Source organism: Callorhinus ursinus, unplaced genomic scaffold, assembly GCF_003265705.2.
Source record: "Callorhinus ursinus isolate GAN/ISIS: 27379988/994484 unplaced genomic scaffold, GSC_fseal_2.0 scaffold41, whole genome shotgun sequence".
Lineage (NCBI taxonomy): Eukaryota > Metazoa > Chordata > Mammalia > Carnivora > Otariidae > Callorhinus > Callorhinus ursinus.
This window is the reverse complement of record NW_027397103.1, coordinates 2,980,186-3,005,236: the sequence shown is the minus strand read 5'-3', so window position 1 is coordinate 3,005,236 and position 25,051 is coordinate 2,980,186. Positions and strand designations below refer to the sequence as shown.

The 25,051-nt window shown below is 45.3% G+C and overlaps 1 protein-coding gene across 4 annotated transcripts in view; it reads left to right on the top strand.

Annotated features, from left to right (window-relative positions):
* CCDC60 (coiled-coil domain containing 60) overlaps positions 1 to 24,835 on the top strand; it is a 192,057-nt gene extending 167,222 nt beyond the window's left edge. For 2 of the 4 annotated variants that reach the window (XM_025889478.2, XM_025889476.2), the window contains 7 exons: positions 11,874 to 11,958; positions 15,000 to 15,071; positions 17,821 to 17,883; positions 18,550 to 18,672; positions 20,585 to 20,716; positions 22,389 to 22,578; positions 24,437 to 24,835. In XM_025889478.2, coding sequence (XP_025745263.1) covers positions 11,874 to 11,958; positions 15,000 to 15,071; positions 17,821 to 17,883; positions 18,550 to 18,672; positions 20,585 to 20,716; positions 22,389 to 22,578; positions 24,437 to 24,538 — 767 coding nt within the window. In that variant the 3' untranslated portion in view covers positions 24,539 to 24,835. The remainder of the gene's footprint in view (positions 1 to 11,873; positions 11,959 to 14,999; positions 15,072 to 17,820; positions 17,884 to 18,549; positions 18,673 to 20,584; positions 20,717 to 22,388; positions 22,579 to 24,436) is intronic. The other 2 variants (XM_025889477.2, XM_073880950.1) reach the window with 2 other exon arrangements.
* Positions 24,836 to 25,051: the final 216 nt, after the last annotated feature.

Genomic DNA, 25,051 nt, shown 5'->3' with positions numbered 1-25,051 from the left:
TGTGGTGTAAGGAAATGGTCCAGTTTCATTCTTCGGCATGTGGCTGTCCAATTTTCCCAACACCATTTGTGGAAGAGACTGTCTTTTTGCCATTGGACATTCTTTCCTGCTTTGTCAAAAATAAGTTGACCATAGAGTTGAGGGTCCATTTCTGGGCTCTCAATTCTGTTCCATTGATCTATGTGTCTGTTTTTGTGCCAAGACCAAACTGTCTTGATGATGACAGCTTTGTAATAGAGCTGGAAGTCCGGAATTGTGATGCCGCCAGCTTTGCTTTTCTTTTTCCATATTCCTCTGGCTATTCAGGGTCCCTTCTGGTTCCATACAAATTTTAGGATTATTTGTTCCATTTCTTTGAAAAAAGTGGGTGCTATTTTGATGGGGATTGCATTGAATGTGTAGATTGCTCTAGGTAGCATTGACATCTTCACAATGTTGATTCTCCCAATCCATGAGCATGGAACGTTTTTCCATTTCTTTGTGTCTTCTTCAATTTCTTTCATGAGTATTTTATAGTTTTCTGAGTACAGATCCTTTGCCTCTTTGGTTAGATTTATTCCTAGGTATCTAATGGTTTTGGGTGCAATTGTAAATGGGATCGACTCCTTGATTTGTCTCTCTTCTGTCTTGTTGTTGGTGTATAGGAATGCCACTGATTTCTGTGCATTGATTTTATAGCCTGCTACTTGACTGAATTCCTGTATGAGTTCTAGCAGTTTTGGGGTGGAGTCTTTTGGGTTTTCCACATACAGTATCATATCATCTGCAAAGAGTGAGAGTTTGACTTCCTCTTTGCCGATTTGGATGCCTTTCATTTCTTTTTGTTGTCTGATTGCTGTGGCTAGGACTTCTAATACTATGTTGAATAGCAGTGGTGACAGTGGACATCCCTGCCGCGTTCCTGACCTTAGGGAAAAAGCTCTCAGCTTTTCCCCATTGAGAATGATATTCGCTGTAGGTTTTTCATAGATGGCTTTTATGATATTGAGGTATGGACCCCTCTATCCCTATACTCTGAAGAGTTTTGATCAAGAAAGGATGCTGTACCTTGTCAAATGCTTTTTCTGCATCTATTGAGAGGATCATATGATTCTTGCTCTTTCTTTTGTTAATGTATTGTATCACGTTGATTGATTTGCGGATGTTGAACCAGGCTTGCAGCCCAGGAATAAATCCCACTTGGTCATGGTGAATAATTCTTTTAATGTACTGTTGGATCCTATTGGCTAGTATTTTGGTGAGAATTTTTGCATCCATGTTCATCAAGGATATTGGTCTGTAATTCTCTTTTTTGATGGGGTTTTTGTCTGGTTTTGGGATCAAGGTAATGCTGGCCTCATCAAATGAGTTTGGAAGTTTCCCTTCCATTTCTATTTTTTGGAACAGTTTCAGGAGAATAGGTATTAATTCTTCTTGAAATGTCTGATAGAATTCCCCTGGGAAGCCGTCTGGCCCTGGGCTTTTGTTTCTTGGGAGATTTTTGAAGACTGTTTCAATTTCCTTAGTGGTTATAGGTCTGTTCAGGTTTTCTGTTTCTTCCTGGTTCAATTTTGGTAGTTGATACATCTCTAGGAATGCACCCATTTCTTCCAGGTTATCTAATTTGTGGCATAGAGTTGCTCATAGTATGTTCTTATAATTGTTTGTATTTCTTTGGTGTTGGTTGTGATCTCTCCTCTTTCATTCATGATTTTGTTGATTTGGGTCATTTCTCTTTTCTTTTTGATCAGTCTGGCCAGGGGTTTATCCATCTTGTGAATTCTTTCAAAGAACCAGCTCCCAGTTTCGTTGATCTGTTCTACTGTTCTTTTGGTTTCTAGTTCATTGATTTCTGCTCTGATCTTTATTATTTCTCTTCTCCTGCTGGGTTTAGGCTTTATTTGCTGTTCTTTCTCCAGCTCCTTTAGGTGTAGGGTTAGGTTGTGTATTTGAGACCTTTCTTGTTTCTTGAGAAAGGCTTGTATTGCTATATACTTTCCTCTCAGGACTGCCTTTGCTGTATCCCAAAGATTTTGAACAGTTGTGTTTTCATTTTCATTGGTTTCCATGAATTTTTTTAATTCTTCTTTAATTTCTTGGTTGACCCATTCATTCTTTAGTAGGATGCTCTTTAGCCTCCATGTATTTGAGTTCTTTCCGACTTTCCTCTTGTGGTTGAGTTCTAGTTTCAAAGCATTGTGGTCTGAAAATATGCAGGGAATGATCCCAATCTTTTGGTACCGATTGAGACCTGATTTGTGACCTAGGATGTGATCAATTCTGGAGAATGTTCCATGGGCACTAGAGAAGAATGTGTATTCCGTTGCTTTGGGATGGAATGTTCTGAATATGTCTGTGAAGTCCATTTGGTCCAGTGTGTCATTTAAAGTCTTTATTTCCTTGTTGATCTTTTGCTTAGATGATCTGTCCATTTCAGTCAGGGGGGTGTTAAAGTCCCCCACTATTATTGTATTGTTGTCAATGTGTTTCTTTGCTTTTGTTATTAATTGCCTTATATAACTGGCTGCTCCCATGTTCGGGGCATAGATATTTACAATTGTTAGATCTTCTTGTTGGATAGACACTTTCAGTAGGATATAGTGTCCTTCCTCATCTCTTATTACAGTCTTTGTTTTAAAATCTAGTTTGTCTGATATAAGGATTGCCACCCCAGCTTTCTTTTGGTGTCCATTAGCATGGTAAATGGTTTTCCACCCCCTCACTTTCAATCTGGGGGTGTCTTTGCATCTAAAATGAGTCTCTTGCAGACAGCATATTGATGGGTCTTGTTTTTTAATCCAATCTGATAGCCTGTGTCTTTTGATTGGGGCATTGAGCCCATTTACATTCAGGGTAACTATTGAAAGGTATGAATTTAGTGCCATTGTATTACCTGTAAGGTGACTGTTAACTGTCTGTTGTCTGTGTTCGTTTCTGCTCTTTGCTGCTTTTAGGTTCTCTCTTTGCTTAGAGGACCCCTCTCAATATTTCTTGGAGGGCTGGTTTCGTGTTTGCAAATTCCTTTAGTTTTTGTTTGTTCTGGAAGCTTTTTATCTCTCCTTCTATTTTCAATGATAGCCTAGCTGGATATAGTATTCTTGGCTGCATATTTTTCTCGTTTAGTGCTCTGAAGATATCTTGCCAGTCCTTTCTGGCCTGCCAGGTCTCTGTGGATAGGTCTGTTGCCAATCTAATGTTTCTACCATTGTAGATTACATATCTCTTCTCCCGAGCTGCTTTCAGGATTTTCTCTTTGTCTCTGAGACTTGTAAGTTTTACTATTAGATGTTGGGGTGTTGACCTATTATTATTGATTTTGAGAGGGGTTCTCTGTGCCTCCTGGATTTTAATGCCTGTTTCCTTCCTCACATTAGGGAAGTTCTCTGCTATAATTTGTTCCAATATACCTTCTGCCCCTCTCTCTCTTCTTCTTCTGGGATCCCAATTATTCTAATGTTGTTTCGTCTTATCGTATCACTTATCTCTCAAATTCTGCCCTCGTGATCCTGTAATTGTTTCTCTCTCTTTTTCTCAGCCTCTTTATTTTCCATCATTTGGTCTTCTATATCGCTGATTCTCTCTTCTGCCTCATTTATCCTAGCAGTTAGTGCCCCCATTTTGGATTGCACCTCATCAATAGCCTTTTTGATTTCGAGTTGGTTAGATTTTAGTTCTTTTATTTCTCCAGAAAGGGTTTCTCTAATAACTTCCACGCTTTTTTCAAGCCCAGCTAGTATCTTTAAAGTCATGATTCTGAACTCTAGGTCCGACATTGTACTAATGTCCGTATTGAGTAGGTCCCTGGCTGACGGTACTACCTCTTGTTCTTTTTGCTGAGGTGATTTCTTTCGTCTTGTCATTTTGTCCAGAGGAGAATAGATGAATGAGAGAACAAAATGCTAACAGGTTTACAATGTCCCCAGCAAATATACTGTATACAAATCAGAAAAGACCTGAAACCAGGGGAAAAGAAAGGGAAAGAAAGAAAAAAGAAAGAGAAAAAAAAAAGGAAAAAAAAAGGATAAAAACAAAAACAGAACAATACAAAAAAAGCAGAATGTGATCAAATATGATCAGGCTAGTGCATAGATCAGTGCCACACACTAGATTTTGGGCGTATTTTGGTCTGTTAGAAAAAAGTGCCTCCTAAAATTTTAAAGGAAGAAAGACATATATGTACAAAATAAGGGTTGATACAATGAAGGGATGGAAGATGACTGTAAAGATGAAAATTATAAAAGGTTTTATAAAAGGACTTGGTAAGATAAGTTGTTTGAAAAAAGAAAGAAGATTTAAGAAAAAAAAAAAAAGGAAAAAGGAAGAGAATGTGATCAGGCAGGAGACTAGAACAAAGCCATACACTAGTGATTTAGGGTATATTTTGATCTGTTAGAAGAAACTGTACCTCAAAATTTTAAAGAGAGAACAACTTATATATATATGCCAAAAATAAGGGTAACTACTATGAAGGGATAAAATATGACTCTAAAAATGAAAAATAAAAAATGTTTTTTTTTTAAAAAGGGATTGATAAGATGTTGGTTGAAAAAGGGAAAAAGAAAAATAAAAAAAAACAGTCAACAAAAATTAACTTTGATGAAATAATGGATCATGGTAAAAAAAAAAAAAAAAAAAGCCATGAATCTATGTGCAGTATTCCCCTAGCGCTGGAGTTCTCCCGTTCTCCTTGATCGATCAACTTGGTCTTGGCTTGCTGGCTGTTTGTGCTGATCTTCTGGGGGAGGGGCCTGTTGCTGTGGTTTCCAAATGTCTTTGCCGGAGGCGGAATTGCCCCGCCCTTGTCGGTCCGGGCTAAGCAAGCTGCTCCGGTTTGCTCTCAGGGGCTTTTGTTCCCTGCAAGCTCTCGGTACAGCTTTGGAGGACCAGGGCAGAAATGGTGGCCTCCCAATCTCCACCCGGAGGAGCTGAGAACTCGGGGCCCCGCTCCTCAGTGTGTCCTCAGAGAAAAGCAGTCACTCCCGTGTCCCCGGTCTCCGGCCGCGCCCCGTGCTCACCTGGCCTGTGACCGAGCGTTGCTATCTCTGGCTCCCAACCCCGCACGGAGTCTCCAAACCCAGCAGATCCCTGCAGTGCGTTCCCGCACCGCTCCTCCCCGGGAAGGAAGGGGAGTCTCCCCGGATCTGCTGCTTGTTGGGTCCCTGCTGGGGGAGCCGTGCCCCGACTGGGCCGCAGACCACAGTTTATGGCAACCCCGAGCTGAGAGCCCGCGACTCGGCTCCGTCTCTGCAGCCGGCTTCCCCGCTCTGATACCTGGGAGCTCTGGCGCACTCAGGCACCCCCGGTCTCTCCGTGACCCCAAGGGTCCTGAGACCACACTGTCCCGGGAGGATTCCTCCCCCCGCTTAGCCACTGCAGCGACGTCCCTCAGCGGAGCCGACTTCTAAAAGGTCCGATTTTGTGCTCCGCGGCTCTAGCACTTGCCAGAAGCGGCCGGTGGAGGCCCCTCCCCCGCCGTCTATCCTCCCGAATATCGCCTCGGATTCACTTCTCCGCACGTCCTACCTTCCAGTAAGTGGCCGCTTCTCTGTTCAGAGAGTTGTTGCTACTCTCCTGTTCGATCTCCTGTTGAGTTCGTAGGTGTTCAGAATGGTTTGATCCCTATTCAGCTGAATTCCTGAGACCAGACGAAATCTAGGTCTCCTACTGCTCCGCCATCTTGCTCCGCCCTTATATGGAAGTTTTATCACTCTCTGACACCACCCCCCACTCCCACCCCCGAGCCCCCGCTCGGGAACAAGCTTTTTCAGTGGTTCACAATTTGTGGGACACAGGTTCTTCAGAAAATCAGTTAAATTCAGTTAAAAGATATGGGTCCTCTCCCCAGAACCTCGAGGAGTTTGAATGAGAGGTGAAGGTAGACAGAAAGCCTGATTGAGACCCTAATCATCAAAACCAAAAATGGGCAAAAGGGCAAAAATCCGGTAAGTGGTCAGGACTCCGAGCAATGACTACCAATGAGAAAAAAAATCCCACCCTTGTTAACAGGCAACCATGAAAGGCTCCAAGCCCTGAAAAGCTGTTTGCTGAACAGATTATCTCAGATAGAGAGCAACTAAGATCAACCATCCGTAGACGTGTGACTCTTAACAGATATCTTGAACCTTCTTTCATTTCAACACGTGTCTACTCATCAGCTACTGAGTGCCTGGAACTGAGAATTACAGTTCCTGCCCTCCCCAAGCTTATATTTTAGAAGGAAGAAGCAGACCACAAAGAAGAAAGCTACAAATAGCAAGGCGGTTGCAGGTAATATGTGATCAGAAGATCATAAAAGAAGACGTGGGCCAGAGAGAGACTGGTGGTGGGAATGGGGCTAGTTTAGCCGGAGTGGTCAAGAAAAGCCTCTCCCAGCTCTGACATTTAGGCAGAGATCTGAGGATATGAAGCTGGGGAGGGAGGCAGGAGTCGGAGTGGGCCTCGCCTTTGTAAGGTAAGGTAAGGACTTCACAGTGATTCTGAGTGCAACAGGAAGTCTCTGGAAGGCTTTTGGTATAGGAGTAACAGGGTCTGGTTTTCTTTTCGAAGGTGTCTGTGTTGTTACTCGTGTCACATCATGCTGTGTGTCTTTTAACCCTGAAAGCCCTGCAAGCAAGAAGTGTCCCCATCTTCAAGAACAGGCTCTAGAATGCGGAAGGAAGGAGGAAGCAGAGGGGGAAGGAAGCTGTGATGAGTGGAGGGGTGAACGGTGCCCTCTCTCCAAGAACCCGAGACACCGCAGACCCGTCCCCAATGGCTGTCTCCCTCCCACATCTAACCAGCTGACTGTTCCCATCAGTCCTATCTCCTAAAACTCTTTTGAACCTTCTCTCTTCATTTCCATTACTTCATCTTAGACAACTGGGGCACGTAGGCTAGGTCCTAACAGTTATGTTTCGTTTCATATACAAGGCTTTATTTAAAAAAAAAAAAAGTGGGAATGATATTTTAAGATTTGAAAGATTTTACATAAAAATTTTGATTAAAAAACAACAACAACACCACTGTGACAAGAATAGACCCACAAGCCTGCACAACATTCAACTGGAGCTGCTCCTCTTAGGTGGGACATGTGCTGGCTATCTTCCCCAGTCCCCACCAGTCCCTATTACCCCCAATCACTGCTCCCAACTGGCCAAGTGCATGGCCATTTATTGTCTCATTTGCCCTACTGTTTTCCTCAGAATATGGATGATAATGATCATGATGATGATAGTACAATAGTTAATGCTTAAGAAGACTTTTATGTATCAGGCACTATTCTACCTTCTAATGTAAACATACTATATATATATACATAAATTCACATATATATATACATATACACACAAATATATATATTTGCATATAAATTCAATGAATCCTCACAACAGTTTTATGCCTATTTTGTAGATGAGAAAATTGGGGCACAGAGAGATTACATTATTTGCCCAAAGTCACACATCTAGTAAGAGATGAGGCCAAAATTTGAACGCAGGCAATCTGGCCCTTATGTCACACTTAATCTTTATGCTTTACCCAAGTCTCTAGAAAAAGTGGGAAATGAAAGACCAAGAGAGAAACTTGATTTTTCTTACACTACATCATGTCACCCATCTGGTACCTGACCCCTGTAGGTACCTGAGTTTGGAACACTCCCCTTCCCCCCCCATCCACATTCTCATTTCTTCTCACCCACACGACAGCAACAGCCTCCTAGTCTCCCTGCTTCCTGTCTTGCCCTCACTTGCCCATGGGTTTTTCACCATGTTGAGCCAGAAGGAACTTTCTGAATTAAAAATCTGATATAGGAGCACCAGGGTGGCTCGGTCAATCAAGCATCTGACTCTTGATTTCAGCTCAGGTCATGATCTCAGGTTCGTGGGATGGAGACCCTTGTTGGGCTCCGTGCTCAGCAGGGAGTCTGCGTGGGATTCTCTCTCTCCATCTCCCTCTGCCCCCTCCCCCTAAATAAATAAATACATAAGTATATAAATACATAAAATCTTTTTAAAAAATCTGGTATAGTGCTCCCCAGCTTAACATCTTTCAAGATTCCCCTTTGCCTCTAAGACATCGCATCTGATCTTGTCCCAGGCTGTTTTAACAGGCTCAGCTCTTACCATTTCAAACCTTGCATCAGGCACTCCAACCTCACCTCACCACAATGCTTTCCTCTTCTGAAACAATGCACATTCTTTCATGTCATCCTCTGTCTGCAATGCCCTTTCACCTGTCACCCTTTAGTTTGGTGGCTCCTACTCAACTTTAAAGACCCAGCTCAAATATTCCCTCCACTGTGAAGTCTTCCCTGACGCTCCTGGGTTCCCCCCTCTCAATTCTCTTAGTACTTTGTATTTGCTTTTATTTAACATGTAAATTTTAATTGTGAATTAAATTTAATTCACTGTATCAGGTAGGAAGTCCTTTGGGCTGGATACAAAAGTCTGCAAAGTGGTGGCTTAAAATAGATAAAAGTTTATTTTTCTTACAGATTAAAGAAGGCCAGTTCATGGCTGGTATGGCTCCCAAAAGTCATCAGGAACCCTGCTTCCTTCTGTCTTTCTTCGCCACCATGCTCAGCATCATTTTATGATCAAAATGGAATGTCAGCCATCCCAGCCACAGGCTAGGCTGGAAGCAGAAGGAAGTAGGTGACGGAGAAAAGTGCTCACTCCCCACTGAGTGGAAGCAGTCTTTTCAGAAGCCCCATAAAACATTTCTACTAAACTCTCATTGTCTAGAATTTTGTCCCAGGGGCACATCTAGCTGCAAAGATGTTGGACAACTGGTCTAGTAAATGCTTACCCTCACACACACACAAAAGAACACACACACACACACACAGAGATGCGCACACATACACACACACACTCGTGCACATATTTCTATTACTAAGGAAGACAGGGGAGAGGAATGTGAGCTCACTGCTGGTGTGGAACAATGGCGTCTTATTCACCCTCAGCCCTGCATGCAGTGGGTGCACAACAATGACTGGGAGAAGCATTTCCACCAGAGACCCACGTTCCAGAGAGAAAGTCTTCCTACATCCACCTCTTTATCCTTTCCCTCTATTTATACCTTAACCTCCCTCCCATTTGTCATAGCCTTGACAAAAGTAGATTAATTTCCCAGACTTTCACTGCCTTCTAAAACCTCCTCAAATTTATTCTGAATGCATGAATCCTATTCTGAAAGACACACCATTTGACCAAGGTCTAATTTCCAGGCTGGCTGCATAATGAAGTCTTTGTGGAGGCAAATCACTGGTAACAGCAGGTTATGGCCTCTCTGTGGACTGATCCCCTCCCCAAATCAATGGCAAGGAGATTCACAAGAAACCAAAGCCCAGGCAGTTCTTCCTGCCAGTCTTGAAGCTCCCAGTCTTGGAACTGTTAGAGGAGAAACTCATTTAAATAGCAACTCAGAAAGATGGATCCTATGGCGGCTAATGTTCCCTCTACAACCCAACCCCATACAACAAAAAGACCTTCTCTGTTTTCCCCCAAAGAGGAAGAAATGAGTTTGGTCACTCAAGAGTGAGAGTTGTGGACATGCTGTGGATGGGAGATGGAGGAGGGAAGTCAGAATTTTTTCCTTCGGTGTTTGATCTGGCATTTGAAAACACAGAATGCCGTTGTCTGTAAACAATGGATAATGTCATCCCCATAGCTCTGGGAACTGAGGACCAAGCAGGTTCCTTTGAGTGTGGGCCTCCATTACAGGGCCCTATTCCTCACGGAAACCCTATTTTATGACATCTGCACCCCTGGCAAACAAGTGTCTGCTCCCAAGTAGCCTTGAGGAGTAGATGTAGACCTCCGGAGTTCCCAGGCTTTGTCTGAGTTCATAGGTATCCAACCTCAGCGACAGAATGGATGGAGCTTGATATTGCTGGACACCATATTATTATGGTATTATTGGCAAACAGGAAAAAAAATCTTTGGTGCATTAAGTGAGTGTGGAGCCTTCCTCATGATTCTCGAGGAGAGCTGCCCAATGTGCCAGGTCACCAGGGTCATTTGCTGGTATCCACCCACCCCCTGGCTGGTTTGCATATGGGTGGGGGAAGGAGTGGGGGAGCAGTCAGATGTTGCTCCTTGGTTCCCAGGAGATGGAAAGAAAGTGGGGAAACCAGCTACAGCCCCTTTACTAACAGGCTTCTAGACACTCTGCAAGGATTCTGGGATGTACCACAGTAGGGGAGGCGGGCATGATGAGACAACAATGAAGATTGGATTCAGGTCAACTGGAATCATGCCCACAAATTACTAGGAAGATACATTACTTGGGAATGGGGGAGGAAGATGGAGTGGAAAATGGCTGAATGTTGGTGTTCATCACAGCCTAGATGGTTCCAAGATCATTAAGGGGGAGCGCGCTTGCCCTAGCACCCAGTGACTGCATTCATAAACAAGGCTGGATACAAATGGCAGTGGGAAGCCCTGGGCTTCACTCCGGCAGGTATGGCTTTTAAGACCTGCACTTGCGTGGATGACAGGCCCCTACTAAAGGGTACAAAGTATCCCCACCGGCACTGTCCTCCTTCACTGATACCCCAAATCTAGCTCAAGTTCTCCCAAATCCTTCCCTCTTTTTGTTTTCTCCTTAACCATTCACTTATGTATTCAGCAAATGTTGACTGGGACTGCTCTATGACAAGCACAGTGCCAGGTACTTGCAAATCTGTATCCACATAAAACATGTAGGACTTCCACTGTCCCACTTTCCTTGAAGCATACAGCTTACTCTAAGTATATTTTATTTTCGAACTTTCGAGTCAGTGTATTAGCTTCCTGGGGCTGCCTTAATGAAGTTCCAGGAACTAGGAGGCTGAAAACAACAGGGATTTATTGTCTCACACAGTTTTTGAGGTCGGAATCCAAAATCAAGGTTTCGCAGGGCTGTGCTTCCTCTGGACCCTGGAGGGGGTAATCCTTCCTTGCCTCTTCTAGCTTCTGGGAGTAACCAGCAACCCTCGGCACTTGGCTCTAGACGCATCGTCAGTCCATCTGCCTCTGTCATCACAGGTCATCCTCTCCCTGTCTGCCCCCTCCTGTTATAAGGACACCAGTCGTATTGGATTAAGGGCCCCCTCCACAGCCGTATGACCTCCTCTTAACTTAAATAACCACATCTGCAACAACTCCATTTCCAAACAAGAATGTGAATAATTCACGTTCTGAAATCGTAGGGGATTAGGACATCCACATATCTTCTGGAAAGACACACTCCAACCCATAACAGTCAGGCACAAAGATGTATTTCTGCACTATGTAAAAAGCAACAACATTAAGCATGCAAGGAGAAGGCACCTAGCGCAAGGAGGCGTGGCGAGAGTGCTGGGGGGCAGGGGGCTGGAGCACGCACGCCTGCCCAAAGGCCACCATCTGCATGCAGCAAGAATGAGCCCCATCTCAGAGTCTTTTCCGGGAAAGCAGAAGGTCTGGATTTTTACAGGAAACCTTCCAGTTTTAAAAGGTTAGCATCTATGTCAAATCAAACAAAATACGTGTGAGCTAGATTCAGCCTGTGGATCACCAGGTTGGAACTTCAGGTCCATGGGATGAGGAAGGGTTTCCCGAACAAGATGATTTTTTTCTCAGAATTGGAAACTGTCCTCTCTGGCTACACTAGAGTTTAAGGTCAGGGAGAGAAGCGAGATGAGACAGGAGAGAAAACAAGCCGCCAGATCCTGCAAAGCCTCAGATGCCACATGGAGGAATGTAAGTGTTATCCAAAGGGAACATGACAAGTCATTGGTTTTAAGCAGGTTGGTGATGTCTGGTGTACAACCTGCCAAACACCATGGGCTGCCTACACCCTGATCTATCCCTCTCCAGCTCACCACACGCAGAAGCAGAGGGGATATCAGCCCTGCCTGCCCTCTAGACAATGACCTCTCATGTTCCCATCAGATTTGCAGAAGCTGCTGGAGATGGTTCGGGAAGATGCCCGAAGGACAGTCATGTTGGAAAATGGGATGCAAAGAAAAGCACCCAGGTACGTTCTCTTGACCCCTGGGGCAAATAAAGGATGTCAGAATAAGAGGGATAACATTAGCCATAGCAGTTCCAAATTATCGAGCATTTCCTCTGTGGCGAGCACTGAGCTATGTACTTTGTTCATGTGTATCACCTCCCTGGGTTCTTTCAACAACCCTCTGAGGAAGATACCATTATCTTTATTTTACAAATGAGAAAATGAGGCTCAGAGAGGCTAAGTAATTTGTTCAAGGTCATCCAGCTCATGAATGGTAAAGGCACAATTTGAATGCAGATCCCTCTAATTCCAAAAAGCATCCTCTTAACCACTATGCCGCACTGCTTCCCAGGAATTGTAAGGTTATTTGTCCACTCTTTTACTGAATAGTTATGAATATGTATGGACTAGGTGCTAATTATTGCAGGAAGCATTAGAAAAGGAAAGCTCAGATCTAAAAGGCTGAATAATAGGGGAATCTCATCTAGTCTGGGATGGGGATAGGGATCAGAGAAGTTTCCTCCAAGGAAGAGACTGTAAGAGATTGTGAGATGAGGTGAGAAAAAGAGCTCCCCAGCCGACACTAGGGGCGGGCGAACATTTCAGGTAGCGCCTGTGCAAATACGCTCAGAGGGGACCATGGCACTTTCAAGGAACCGAAATGCAGCCAGAATGGGATGAAGAGAGGCATACGTCTGTCCGGGGACCTTGGAGGCCACCTCAAGGATTCTGGTTTCCTTCCTAAGAACAACAAAGAACCTCAGAAGTGTCAAGCCGGCAACCAACGTGATCGGCTCATGGTGTCAGACTTGAACCTGAAAGTGTCCTCCTCTGGGCGGGAAGCCTTTTCCACAGGACTTCTGACCTCGAACAGCCTCAGAGACCACACAGGCTCTATAGAGCTGGCGTTTCCTTCCCAAGTACAGATTCCTCCGAGTAAGCAAATTACTTCATGAAAATAAATGATGCACTGGAAGAGGTTCTTCATTGCTCTCAGCCTACCGGGGTGCCGGCTCTGACTTATTGGTTATTGTTATTACCATAATTACAGTTCACCGAGCCCTTGCACATGCATCACACCCACCGCTGCTTGCTAATGACGAATTTGTTTTGCTGCTGCCTCGACTTGCATCAGGGGCTCGGAGGGTGGCACGTGGAGGCATCCTGAGACAGTGTTGGCCCTCCAGCCCCTGGGTGCTCTTCCTGGTTTACCAGCATCGGAGACCAACGCTAAGGATGAAGCATCAGCTCCATGAGTCTCCCTCCTCTGTGAGAACCCACAGCATGAGCACCAGCACCAGCACCAGCGTTGGAGTCAGACTGACACGCATCCGAAAGCTAGAACAGGCCGACTTAGCCTTTCTCTAAACCTCAGTTTTCTCATCTGTAAAATGAGATTGTGCGGCCTCAAAGCACTGGCCTTGGAACCAAGTAGGTGAGAGTGGATGGACCTCCATCCCCCTCATTCGGCTGCTGTGTGATGTTGAGCAAGTTGCCTCACCTCTCTGAGCCTGATTCCAATTCTGTAAAATGAGGCTTATTAGCAATCATAATATCTCTGTAAAGCATTATTATTGTTGTGGGAACAATACCTATGTTTCAATGAGTCATTTTAAGAATTTAGGTGAAATAATGCATTTAACATATTAGTATGGACCTAACTTATTACAAGCGCCCGATACATGGTGGTGGTGGTACTTGTATTTCACACATAGCATTGCACCCAATCTTCACAGCACGTTGCTGACGCAGGTTTATTAACAACTGCCCGTTGCCAACACCCCACCACATGGATGGAGAAGGGCAATGAGTGACTTGCAGAAGGTCAAGAAAAACTCCACGAGAACACAAAACTCATCGCGTGGCCTCTGCATTCACTTCAGTGATACAATAACCATGGTGACAGAGCAAGAACCTGTGGAAATTTCCCATCCTCCTCAATCCCTCTGGGAGAAAAATCTCCCTAATCTCTCCCCGAGGCAGCAGATACTGGAGGCTTCTCCGCAGAGCGGCCGACAGACAGTGAGGAAAAGTGGCACATTTTCTTTTGCCCTCCTCACTTTAGAATCTGGATTCCTTTTTCAATTTAGGCCTCACATCTGTTCCCCTCGGGGCTAAGTTAGAAACCTGGGGTTTTTCAGAACCCCTAAAAATCAACTGGAGCAGCCCCAGCCTCAAGGCCAGACTGCCCTCTGGCCGTCTTAGTCTCTTTGGGCTGCTGTAACAAAAATACCCCGGACAGGGTGGTTTATAGACAACAGATACTTATTTCTCACTGCTCTGGAGGCTGAGAAGTCCAAATTCAAGGTTCCAGCAGATTCGGTGTCTGGAGAGGGCTGTCCCCATAGATGACTGTCTTCTCACTATAACATTACATGGGGGAAGGGAGCTCCCTAGAGTTTCTTTTATAAAGGCACTAATCCCAATGATGAGGGTTCTGACCTCCTGAGCTAATCACCTCCCAAAGGCCGCCACCTTCTAATACCCTCACCTTGGGGATTAGGATTTCAACATATAAATTGTGCGGGGTTGGGGGGGCGCAAACATTCAGACCATAACATCACCTAGGAAGATGACCTTTTCTTAAAATCTTCTACCAGTGTTTTCTAAATGTCTCTGAGGATCAGAATTAGCTGGGACGCTTGTTAGAAAGACAAATTTGTAGTCTTCATCCCAGACCCACTGAATCAGAACCTCCAGAGGAAACTGTATTTTTTAACAGGCACTTCAAGTGGGCACCATTTCACAGGGTGCTGAAAAATTCTAAGGTCTCAAAATGGGCTCTCTGCACACCTGTAATCCAAAGTGTGTGTGTGTGTGTGTGTGTGTGGTTTTAAATGTAGCTTCTGGGGCCTCACTCCAGGCCTGATGTATGCAAATCCCTGGGAGTATGGCCCAGGAATCCGATTTAGTAGCAATCTCTCTCCAGGTGATTCCTGTGCCCAGTAAAGTCTAAAGATCCCTGCTCTAGAAAGAGAATTCTCCACCCTCCCACAGATACTTCCTGCCTCAGGGGCACCGTATGTTCTGTGCTTTATTAAGACACTCATCTTGCTTTCCAGCATCTTGTCAATGCTCAGACAAAACAAGAGTGATTCTGCCTATAAAGACATGCAGACCACCCGCAAATCAAGGTAGGCTGCACCCCGCAGTTACAGGGAGATGCAGAGATGCCCCTCAGCAGCCCGTGGGAGGTGGGGCAGGGAGGAGGGACTTTTTCCTTCTTCACTAGAAATAAGCCCCTTAATTTCTAGGGCTGGGGGGTGAGTATCTAGGTGTCTCTCCCCCCACTCAAACGGTATAAAGTTAAAATATTCCAGTCATGGAGAGACATGAAGCAGGGAGGGTATGGAGTCCCCTACACGACTGCCCTTTCCCTCCTTACTTGGGTGGCCCTTAATGAGTGAAAGGAGGTCCACCCACATTTCATTTACTCATCTAGACTATACTCATCAGTACCCCCCTGTGCCAGGAACTGTGCTAGGTTTGGAGGGATTCAGCAGCAAATAGGACATATGTAGTCTGCCCTCACAGATACCACTCTCTGGACTGGGTGGGGTCATAGCTGTTTTTGTGTGCTATGGGCCCTTTCAGAAAAATGCTTTTAAATACCTACTGTAAATCACAAAGGTTTGCAACGAAATCTATAGTACTATAGATTATGATATTACAACCGAATTTGGGATATAGTCATCTATGGGCTTCTTTCACAATAAGTTATATAACAAGACTTAGCAGGAGATCTAATAACTACTGTAATTTTAGGTTAGTATTGAGTGTAAATGATCTTTCAAAGTATCTGCCACAATTGCAACATGTTGTGCAAATACATGCAATTTCCATTTCTGTTGAAGGTTAGTTGAAATAAAGACATAAACTTTTTTCATCTGCATTCATGGATGCCTTGAATCCTCCCCGTTAGAGGCACCTAGAGGTGCCTGGGTGGTCTAGAAGCACCTGGGTGGCTCAGTCGTTAAGCATCTGCCTTCAGCTCAGGTCATGATCCCAGGGTCCTGGGATTGAGCCCCGCATCGGGCTCCCTGCTCAGCGGGAAGCCTCCTTCTCCCTCTCCCACTCCCCCTGCTTGTATTCCCTCTCTCGCTGTGTCTCTCTCTGTCAAATAAATAAATAAAATCTTAAAAAAAAAAAAAAAAGAATCACTGGTCTAATGGGAGAGCCATGCATTTATTAAGTAATCCCACAGAGTGAGCCATATAATCATGACTATGGAAAGTATACTAAAGGAAAAGTAAGGAGGACTGGGTGAAAGGTGAGCACTAGAGGCCTAAGACTGAGTTTGACATTTAAGCTGAGACCTGAAGAAAAGAAGACTTAGCTAGCCTATGGCGGGGATAGGTGGGGATAGGTGGGAATAGTGTTCCAAACAAGGAACAGCCTGTGCAAAGGGCCTGAGACAAGAGGAAGCTTTGAGGCAGAAATCAGTATGGCTGAAACTCAGGGAGAGCCAAGGAACAGGGAGACAGAAGCGGGCAAAGGGTCCTTTGTTGTTTATTTCTGTTTATTCTTTTATCACAGCTAATACCACTACTTCCCTCATCCCCCACCTCCTCCCTGAGTCACACTGTCAGTGCTAGAAAAGAAGAGAGCCATCTACAGGAGGGAGGTCAAAGCCAACACCCTCTCCCAAAGAATTCATCTGCATGGGTTGGGGCAGCTGGTTGGAATCCAAACACAAGGACCTCTGGGTACTATTCCTGGGGCCCTACATGTCAGTGAGATGGGATAAGGGCTCCAGCCATCACCTGCCAGAGCTAAGATGTCTACATCCAGTCCCTTGAGCCTCTGGGAAAAGCAGCAAAGGGTCAGGACCTTTTCTATGGAGAGGGCTCTGGGAAGTAGCCAGCCTACTGAAGGAAGTTCCAGGTGCTACAGGGCCAGTAGGGAAGGGTCAGCTGCACATCACAAAGATAAGAAAAACAGGCTCATCCTCTAGAATCAGACAGAGAAGACAGTCAAGTAAGTTTTCCAAGCATTTGGTGAAAAGGGAGACAGAGCAAGAGAGAAGGTGTGAGACACTGGGGCTGAAGGACCTGGGAGAAGGCACATGGGAGGGATGAGCATGAGCAAAGGGGCTTCACCCCCTTCTAGGAACTCTGACCACCCAAGTCACAGGAGGGAGTGGCCACTCAAGAAATTCAATCAAGCCCATACCTAGAAAGGGTTCAATGTCATGAAGAGTTGACTGATCACAGATGAGGAGACTGACGATCCAGAGCTGAGGTGCTTGCCCAAAGACTGGGAGGTGGTAGTGCCCAGGCTGGGCTCTGGAGTCAGCTCTGTCTGCCTCCAAAGTAAAGCGAAGTGAGTGGTCAGCTCAGGTTCCAGTTCAGAGAAGAGAATCCTTGAATGAAGAAGCGGTCTGGGGTTGGGAACATCAACATCATGACTAGAAGGACTTGACCATCCCTTCACTGCACTCAGCCCGGGAGGTTACATGTTAATCGGTATAGAGAGGAGAATGGAAGGGCCCCAAGTGAACTTGTCCTCCAGAGGGAAAGATCAATCTTGTACAAATGAAACTGGGATCCAGAAGATACATCATTCTGACAGTACACAGAGACAGAAGGTCAAAGTCAGACTAGAAGAGTCAAAGGAGGCAGAACTTGCTGTAGACCATGAAACAGTGTTGGATTTGAGCAGGTGGAGAAGAAACAAGAAGGACCCTCCAGGCAGGGGATATGGGTAGAAGCAAGGACCAAGAGGTGGGAAAAATATACACTCAGCCCTATGACTGGTCCCTTGATTAGCACCACCTCCCTTCCCTGAATCCTGGAGGCTAGCAGGTGTCATGGGAGCCCCGAAGACACCCTTTTTGCGAAAAGCAGGCTCCAGGCAACCTGAAACCATCCCTTTGTGTTTTAGTGACCGATCCAGCAGTTCAAGTGGAGAAAGCCACACCCAAGTCATCCAGAAGAAGTCTAAAAGGTACGCCAGATGGGCAACAGAACATGCTGGGCAAAGGTACTGTGGCAACCACACTGTCTCCCCAGGGGTATGGAAATAACTCAGTGCATACTAGACTCCCTGAAGTCATACACACTGCTTAAAGACAAGGGATGCCCAGGGCAAGGGGCTCACAGCCAAGATGCCAATGCAGACAATGGCAATAAATTCTTCCCCTGTGCCAGACGCTGGGTGAAGCATTCTATATTATCTTGCTATTCCCCAAAACCAATCCTATGAGGCGGGAGCATTATCCCATTCTACAGAGGAGCAAACTGAGACCTGGCCAGGTGAGATGTCTTGCCTGAGGCCACACAGCTAAGAAATGGTGGTGCTGGAGTCCGAACCCGGGTCTCCCAGCTCCAAATTCCATTTTCATCTCACAGTCCTTAACATTTGCCGGGCTCAAGTGACTGGATGTCTCTCTGTGGGCTTATTTAATAAAGCCTGAACCACCAAACTGATGTTGTTGGGAAGATCTGGCCTTCCTACATCCAGGGAAAAGCAAAGGGCAGATCCAGGTGAGGGTAGAGAATCAGGGTGCACAGAGAATCTCCATAGCAGAGCACCTTGGGGCCCAGAGAGTCCAGCCTCATGGGTCTGATCCTGGGACTCCATCCCCTAAGCCCTTTGTATCTGTGTCGACAGCCGCACCAACCGAGACATCATCCACTGCAAGACTGGTGTATGCAGCTCCATGAGGGCCAAGTTTTACAGCGTGGCCCAGGAGGCCGGCTTCTGTCTTCAAGACAAGATGGAAATCCTCATGAAGTAAGGGCACACAAACATCCATTCATCCAAAGGACATTCATCTAGTACCCAGTATGTGCCCACTGATGTCAGATGCTGGGGCTTAGCAGGGAATAAGGACATATTTCCTGCCCTTAGAGAGCTTATAGTCTCTTGGAAAATATGGGCAGAAACAAATAACTGAGTCGATAAATATATGGGCACAAATTATAGTCATTGCTATACAGGAAGAGAACAGGGTGCTATTAGAGAAAGCAACCATGAGGACCTAATTTAGGTTGGGTAATCCAGGAGGACTTCTCTAAGGAGGTGACTTTAGGCTGAGCCCTGACAGATGAGGAGGAGCTGGTGATGTAGTAAGAAGGTGGAAAGACATTTCAGGCAGCAAGAAAAGGACATACAAAGCCCCCAAGGCATTATGGGACATGGAACATTTAAAGAGAAGGGAGAAGGAGGGGGTGAGACCTGCATTGTGCACATCGGTGAGTGCCATACTTGAGACCTGGAACTTGATTTTAAGAGTACTGGTGGGCTATTGGAAGATTTCCTTTCCTACTCTGACAACCCAATAACTGTCTCCCTTCCCAGCCTACCCCTTGACTGCGGTGACCATTCACCCCAATGAAATTCATCCATTCCAATACTGTGTTATATTGTGACTCTTGTCTCTCACCCTTTGAGCATGGACAGGTTAGCTGTTCCAACTGCTCTTTGGGAGATGACTTGCCCCCACCTTCTGGGAGCCCCCAGGCTGATGAAGGAGACAGACAAACAAACAGGCAGTTACCAACACCGGCTGATGAGGGCCGACATGGGCGTGAGCCTGGGGCTAAGGGAACACATGAAAAGGATGTCTTGCCTAGCCTGAGACAGCAATCAGGTCTTCCTAGAGGAAACAACATTTTCAGTTTAATAAAAATCGATGAGATTTCCAGGGCACTTATTACATACCAGCCAGGGGTGTAAGAGTTTTGTATTTATCATTTAGCCCCCACAAAAATCCTAGGAAGTAGCTGCTATTATTAGACCCATCTTATAGATGAGAAAAGTGGGCTCAGAGATGTCTCTTGTCAAAGGTAGTAAAGGTGGAATTCAAACCCAGAGAGTCACATAGGAAGAGGGAAGGAGGGGTGGGAGTTCCAGCAGAAAGCAACAGCAAAGTCTTGGAGGCCAGAAGGGGCACAGGGCACCAGGAACTGCCAGTAGTCAGGTGTGGCTGGGGCTTCAGTTGCTTTCATGGTAATCAGAGAGACAGATAGAGACCAGATCATAAAAGGTCTTGCCAGCCCAGCTGTGGAGGTTGAACTTTACCTCAGAACTTTGTTCATGAGCCAAAGTATAAAATGCCAAGCTGGAAAATGCTGTAGAGGCTGAATAATCCAGAGCCTTGGAGGGCAAGTTACTCAGGAGACTTTATTCCAAGTAAAATGGAAAGCCACTGAAAGTTGTACACAGGTGAACGACATGTTATGTTTATAATGTAAAGGCTCCTTAGAGAGCTTAGAACATATGCCCAAAACGATAAGGGGAGTGGGAAAGAGAGGAATCAACTTGAGTCAAACACCTACTGTGCATCTGGCGCTAAACTCGGCACTTTACACACATTGTATCATTTAATCCTCACCTCCAAGAGCCAGAACCATTACTACTCTCCATTTTACAGTTAGAAAGCTGTGTCAGTACAAATAAAAGTAGCAGGGAGAGAATGAAGGCTGATAAAGTGACAGGATTTAGCAAGAAAGGTGCATCTCAGAACCTTGGAGAGAGTCGTGTCATCTTGTGGCATGAGCCATGTTGTAAAGTGAAGAGCGTCTGAGAGGGCTGAGGATTTCATGAAGAAAATGGTGTTTAAGTCAGATCTCACAGGACAACCAGGGTGGATAAAGAAAGGGGTATGATCTTCTTCATCTTTTTCATACAACCTGTGATGCAGGCGCCAAGAAGAGAGAGGTCTCCAGAAGTTCCATTCTTTTGTCATTGTCTCGAATTTTAAGAAGGATATAGCAAAAATGAGGCATCAAGTCTCCATGATAAAAGGAGATGCAGAAGAAATTGCAGACCACTGGTAAAGATCCTGAGAGCCAGATAAGATGGTCCTTGATGTGGAGGGAGGAGGAAGGGGCTGTTATTTTATTACAAAATTACATTTGATCCCATTATCCTTCAAGACTGTTCTTGGCCACCAGCAGGCCCCACCACCACCACCAAACAGGCAGTCAGGCAAGAATCCGTCAGTTCCTGAACCACAGATAATCCAACAACTGTATGCTCCACATTTATCTTCTGTTTGATTCAGACTTGCAAATAAGGACTAATTTGCCAGCCCCTTGCAAGAGGCAGATGAGGCAAACCACCTAAAAATTTCTACGAATTGCGAGGTCTATGAAGCAATCCCTATATTCCCCAAATAATTTGACCCCTTAAGGATATAAAATGAGGCAGGCATATCCTAGGAACACTGTGACCCAGCATGGGGGTGATAAAAGAATTACAACAAAAAGCAACACAGATTGATTACTGGGTGGCAGACATGACCCTAGGAAATTTTCCTAAATTATCAATTTTATTCCCCACAAAAATCCTGAAAGTTACATATGAATCCCCACTTTGTAAACAAGGAAACCTCAAGATTTGAACCCCTGTCTGACCCCAGTCTCTATGCTCATCTGCAATATAGAATTGGAGTCTGCCACGAACCCTATCATGGCAGGGTGAGTAAATCAAGGTCTAAGAGTAAGACGAGAACGTCTAAAAATGTACCCAGAATCCCTTCCATGATTTTAATAATGTGGAATGGGAGTTTACAAGGAGACATGAATAAATATATACCACAAAATATAAAATACAAAGCAGTGCACATAGCCCAAAGTTAGATGATCAATTTCTTCTTCAAATTCCTCTACGATTGATGCATCTCTATTGGGGGGGGTCCTTTTTTTCTTTTTTTTTCTTTTATTATGTTATGTTAGTCACCATACATCATTAGTTTTTGATGTGGTGATCCATGGTCCATTGTTTTCGTATAACACCCAGTGCTCCATGCAGTACACATCCCTTTTTCTTTTTTAAAGAGGTGCCATCCCCTGCCTTAAACCCTGGTCAGACCTGAACCACCTCCAGGTTGGAATCTACCTTATTCTTACCATCTCAAGAATGGATTACCAAACTGCCCTCAGACTCTGTTGCAGCATTCAGAAAGGTTCTCAAAACCCACTGAAACACACAAAGCTGTGGCCCAAGCTTACTCACTAAACAGGGACGTAGAAAATACACACATGGTTTCCCCTTCCTCAACCTTCTCCTCCGTCTTGGGCGTGAGAGCCCCTTGCATCCTGGCAGGGATTCCACAGGCATGTCCGCGTCCTCCCTGGCCTGATTAACTCTCAAAATAGAAGCTTCAGAATCTCAGTGCCCCTTCCTTTCTTGTAGCTTTTCACACTGTCCGCATGATTAGAAAAACCATAAATGCTTTAAAGCATGCCCTTAATTTGTTTTTTTAATGAGATGCAAATCATGCTCCAGCTTTTACTACCCCTGAAAAAACAAAAGACTTGCCCGATCTGTGGGCCCTTTACATTCAGGAATGGAGGAAGTTCTCCCGGATAAGGACAATGCTGCCCTGGAGACATCACACGAGTGGTAGAAAGAGAGAGTAGGGAGGGAGGACCTGAGATACCCAGACCCACCCCCCAGCAGCTTCCTAACTGGCCCTCTCTTCTTGGGATTGGGAATTGAAGGTACTTTGATCTGCTGTCCAAACTCCCTGAGGATCTGAAGAATTTCCGCCCCGCCAAAAAGATCCTGGCGAAACTGCAGAAGTTTGGGGAAAACCTGGACCTCAGGATCCGGCCCCATGTCCTCCTGAAGGTGCTACAGGACCTGAGGATCTGGGAGCTGTGCTCTCCGGACATTGCGGTGGCTATCGAGGTGACTACTGTGTTCTGTCCGCTCCTCACTAGGCCTCTGGTGCCCTTATATAGTCATCTCTCAAAGTCCAGGCACTGGTTAAGTACTGCAGACCCAATTAAAAAGACACAAGGTCTCTGCCTTCACGGAGCTCATCACCAAACAGGTGAGGGATTACGTGACCTTGGTGGTTCAACTCCAGGGGACATTATATTCTAGGTAAACGGTGCCCCCTGGGGAAACTTGGAGGCTTTGGAAAGACATAAATAAATGGACAAGTGAATAAAATAACTAGCAATCATAATAAAGAGCACTCTAAATGTGGCCCGTGGACCAGCAAGCATAGACCTCACTTGGGTGCTTGTTAGAAATGCAGAATCTCAGGCTTCAAACCATAGCTACCAACTCAGAATCTACATTTAAATGAGGTCCCAGGTGATCCGTATGCACAATAAAGTTTAAGGAGCACTGATTTAAGGTAAATGTCGAGGGGACTATCTTAACTAGGGCGACTGGGGAAGGTGACTTTTAAGCTGAAACAGAACTTGACTTGTGGGAGGGACTCATTGGCAGTCAATGGGTTGAGAAGGAAGCAAGCAAGGAGGGGCTAGATTGCAAGGGGATTGAAGAGGTCAGTCTGTGCAGACTTTTGAAAGTCAGGTTAAGGATTTAGGTCTTTATCTTGAGCCTGTGGGGAAGCCACTGAATGGTTTTCAATGGTAGTTTATCATCACCACGCACTCTAGATGTTCCTAGGGCATCAAATGATATCAGCAGATGGGGGAGAGTCACTTTCTTAATTTCATCAGATGGCCTACGTACATTTTTTTTTTAAAGTCGGCTCCATGTCCAGCATGAAGCCTAACGCAGGGCTTGAACGCACGAGCATGAGATCCAGACCCAAGCTGAGATTCAAAAGTCAGACGCTTAACCGACTGAGCCACCCAGTGCCCCAGACGGTATATGTACATTTTAATAGGGCTTTCAATGTCTCAAGATAAAGATGGGACTCAAATGGTAGAATTCTCAGTCCTCTGGGTGTTTTCATGCCAGGCTCGTGCTCCCACAGGCTGAACTGGGTGTATATATGTAGCGCAAGGTAAGGAGTGGGGGAAGGAGGATGACCCTGTGGACAAATTCATAGGTCCCGACTGCACTCCCCACATCCTGTGAGGCTCCTTCAGGAAAGACTGGTAGACTACTCCAAAACTCACTCAAGGGCAACTCTCCACTCCCCACTTGCCAATTATGGGGTCCACCTTCCACCTGCAATTTACGGGGTTGTAGAAGAGGCAATCTTCAAGTGGGCAAGAGGGAGGCTACTATGGAGGCTCTGAGGTGAGTTCACCACCCCAGCCAGTAAAACTTAGCATGCTCCTCTCCCAATGAGAACATCACAGAATGTCTGATAACCAGGATGTGGGGGTCTCTTAGTCCAGAACTTGTACGAAACCACATTTTGTGTCTGAAAAGCCTTTTTTGGAAGTGAGCTCATAGTTATCATCAATTCTCAAAGAGATCTACAAATGAAAAAATGCTTAAGGACAAATGACATTTTAAAAAAGATATTAAGGCTTAGGGCAGAAAGAAAAATGCTGACAGCTGGGTTTTTCTGCTCCCCCCAAATTTCTCTGGGTCAATTGTAACAAAAAAGGCTTAAAATTAGTCTGCTGAAGCAGGAAGCTGGAAAGGGGTTCTTTTCTTGAGAGAACAAAATCCCCATCATCATGCTCCAAGGCATTATGAATGCCTGAATGTTTAGAGGCATCCTGTGGCCATCAGCCTCAATCACACATCTTCCAAGATCTTGGAGGTGGGGAAGCAAAGGGAGTCTAGCTTTCAGACCAAATCTGAAGTTGCTACTGTATTTGCCCTGCAGTTTGTACGTGAACACATCATCCATATGTCTCAAGAGGATTATATCACCTGGCTGCAGAACCGGATCAATGTCCCCATCCGATCCCAAAGTCTCCGGGCATAGCCTGGCCCTGGTTCAACCAGCTGTCCCAGTGGAGAAGGGCTAAACTACTGTATTCCTGCTTCCTACCTGTGTTCCTGCTTCCTGCCTATCCACTAGGATATAGGAGGGTCTGACTTCTGGCAACATTCTAGAGGAAGATACTCCCCGGTGGAAACTCCCCTTAACCTCACACCCCAGCCTCAAACTCCCAGTCTCTGTTCCTCATTGGTCCAGCCTGACTCTACCCACTCCCTCTCCAGATGCCTTCACCTTACTCCTCTTCCTCAAATTCTGGTTAATAAAATGGAGCTGAGTGTTTGATGTCTGGCTGGGAAAGAGTTGGAACTGCAGAATTTGGGTATGGTATTCAGATCCTAATAGTAACCACGGTACTATTTATTAAGCTTTTGTTATGCAATAGGCCCAGTGCTGGGTGAAGTTATATTGCCTGCTAATATTTAATCTCACAATAACTTGGTTAATTAAGTAGGGAATGATGATACTGTCCCCATTTCACACCAATGGAGCTATAGC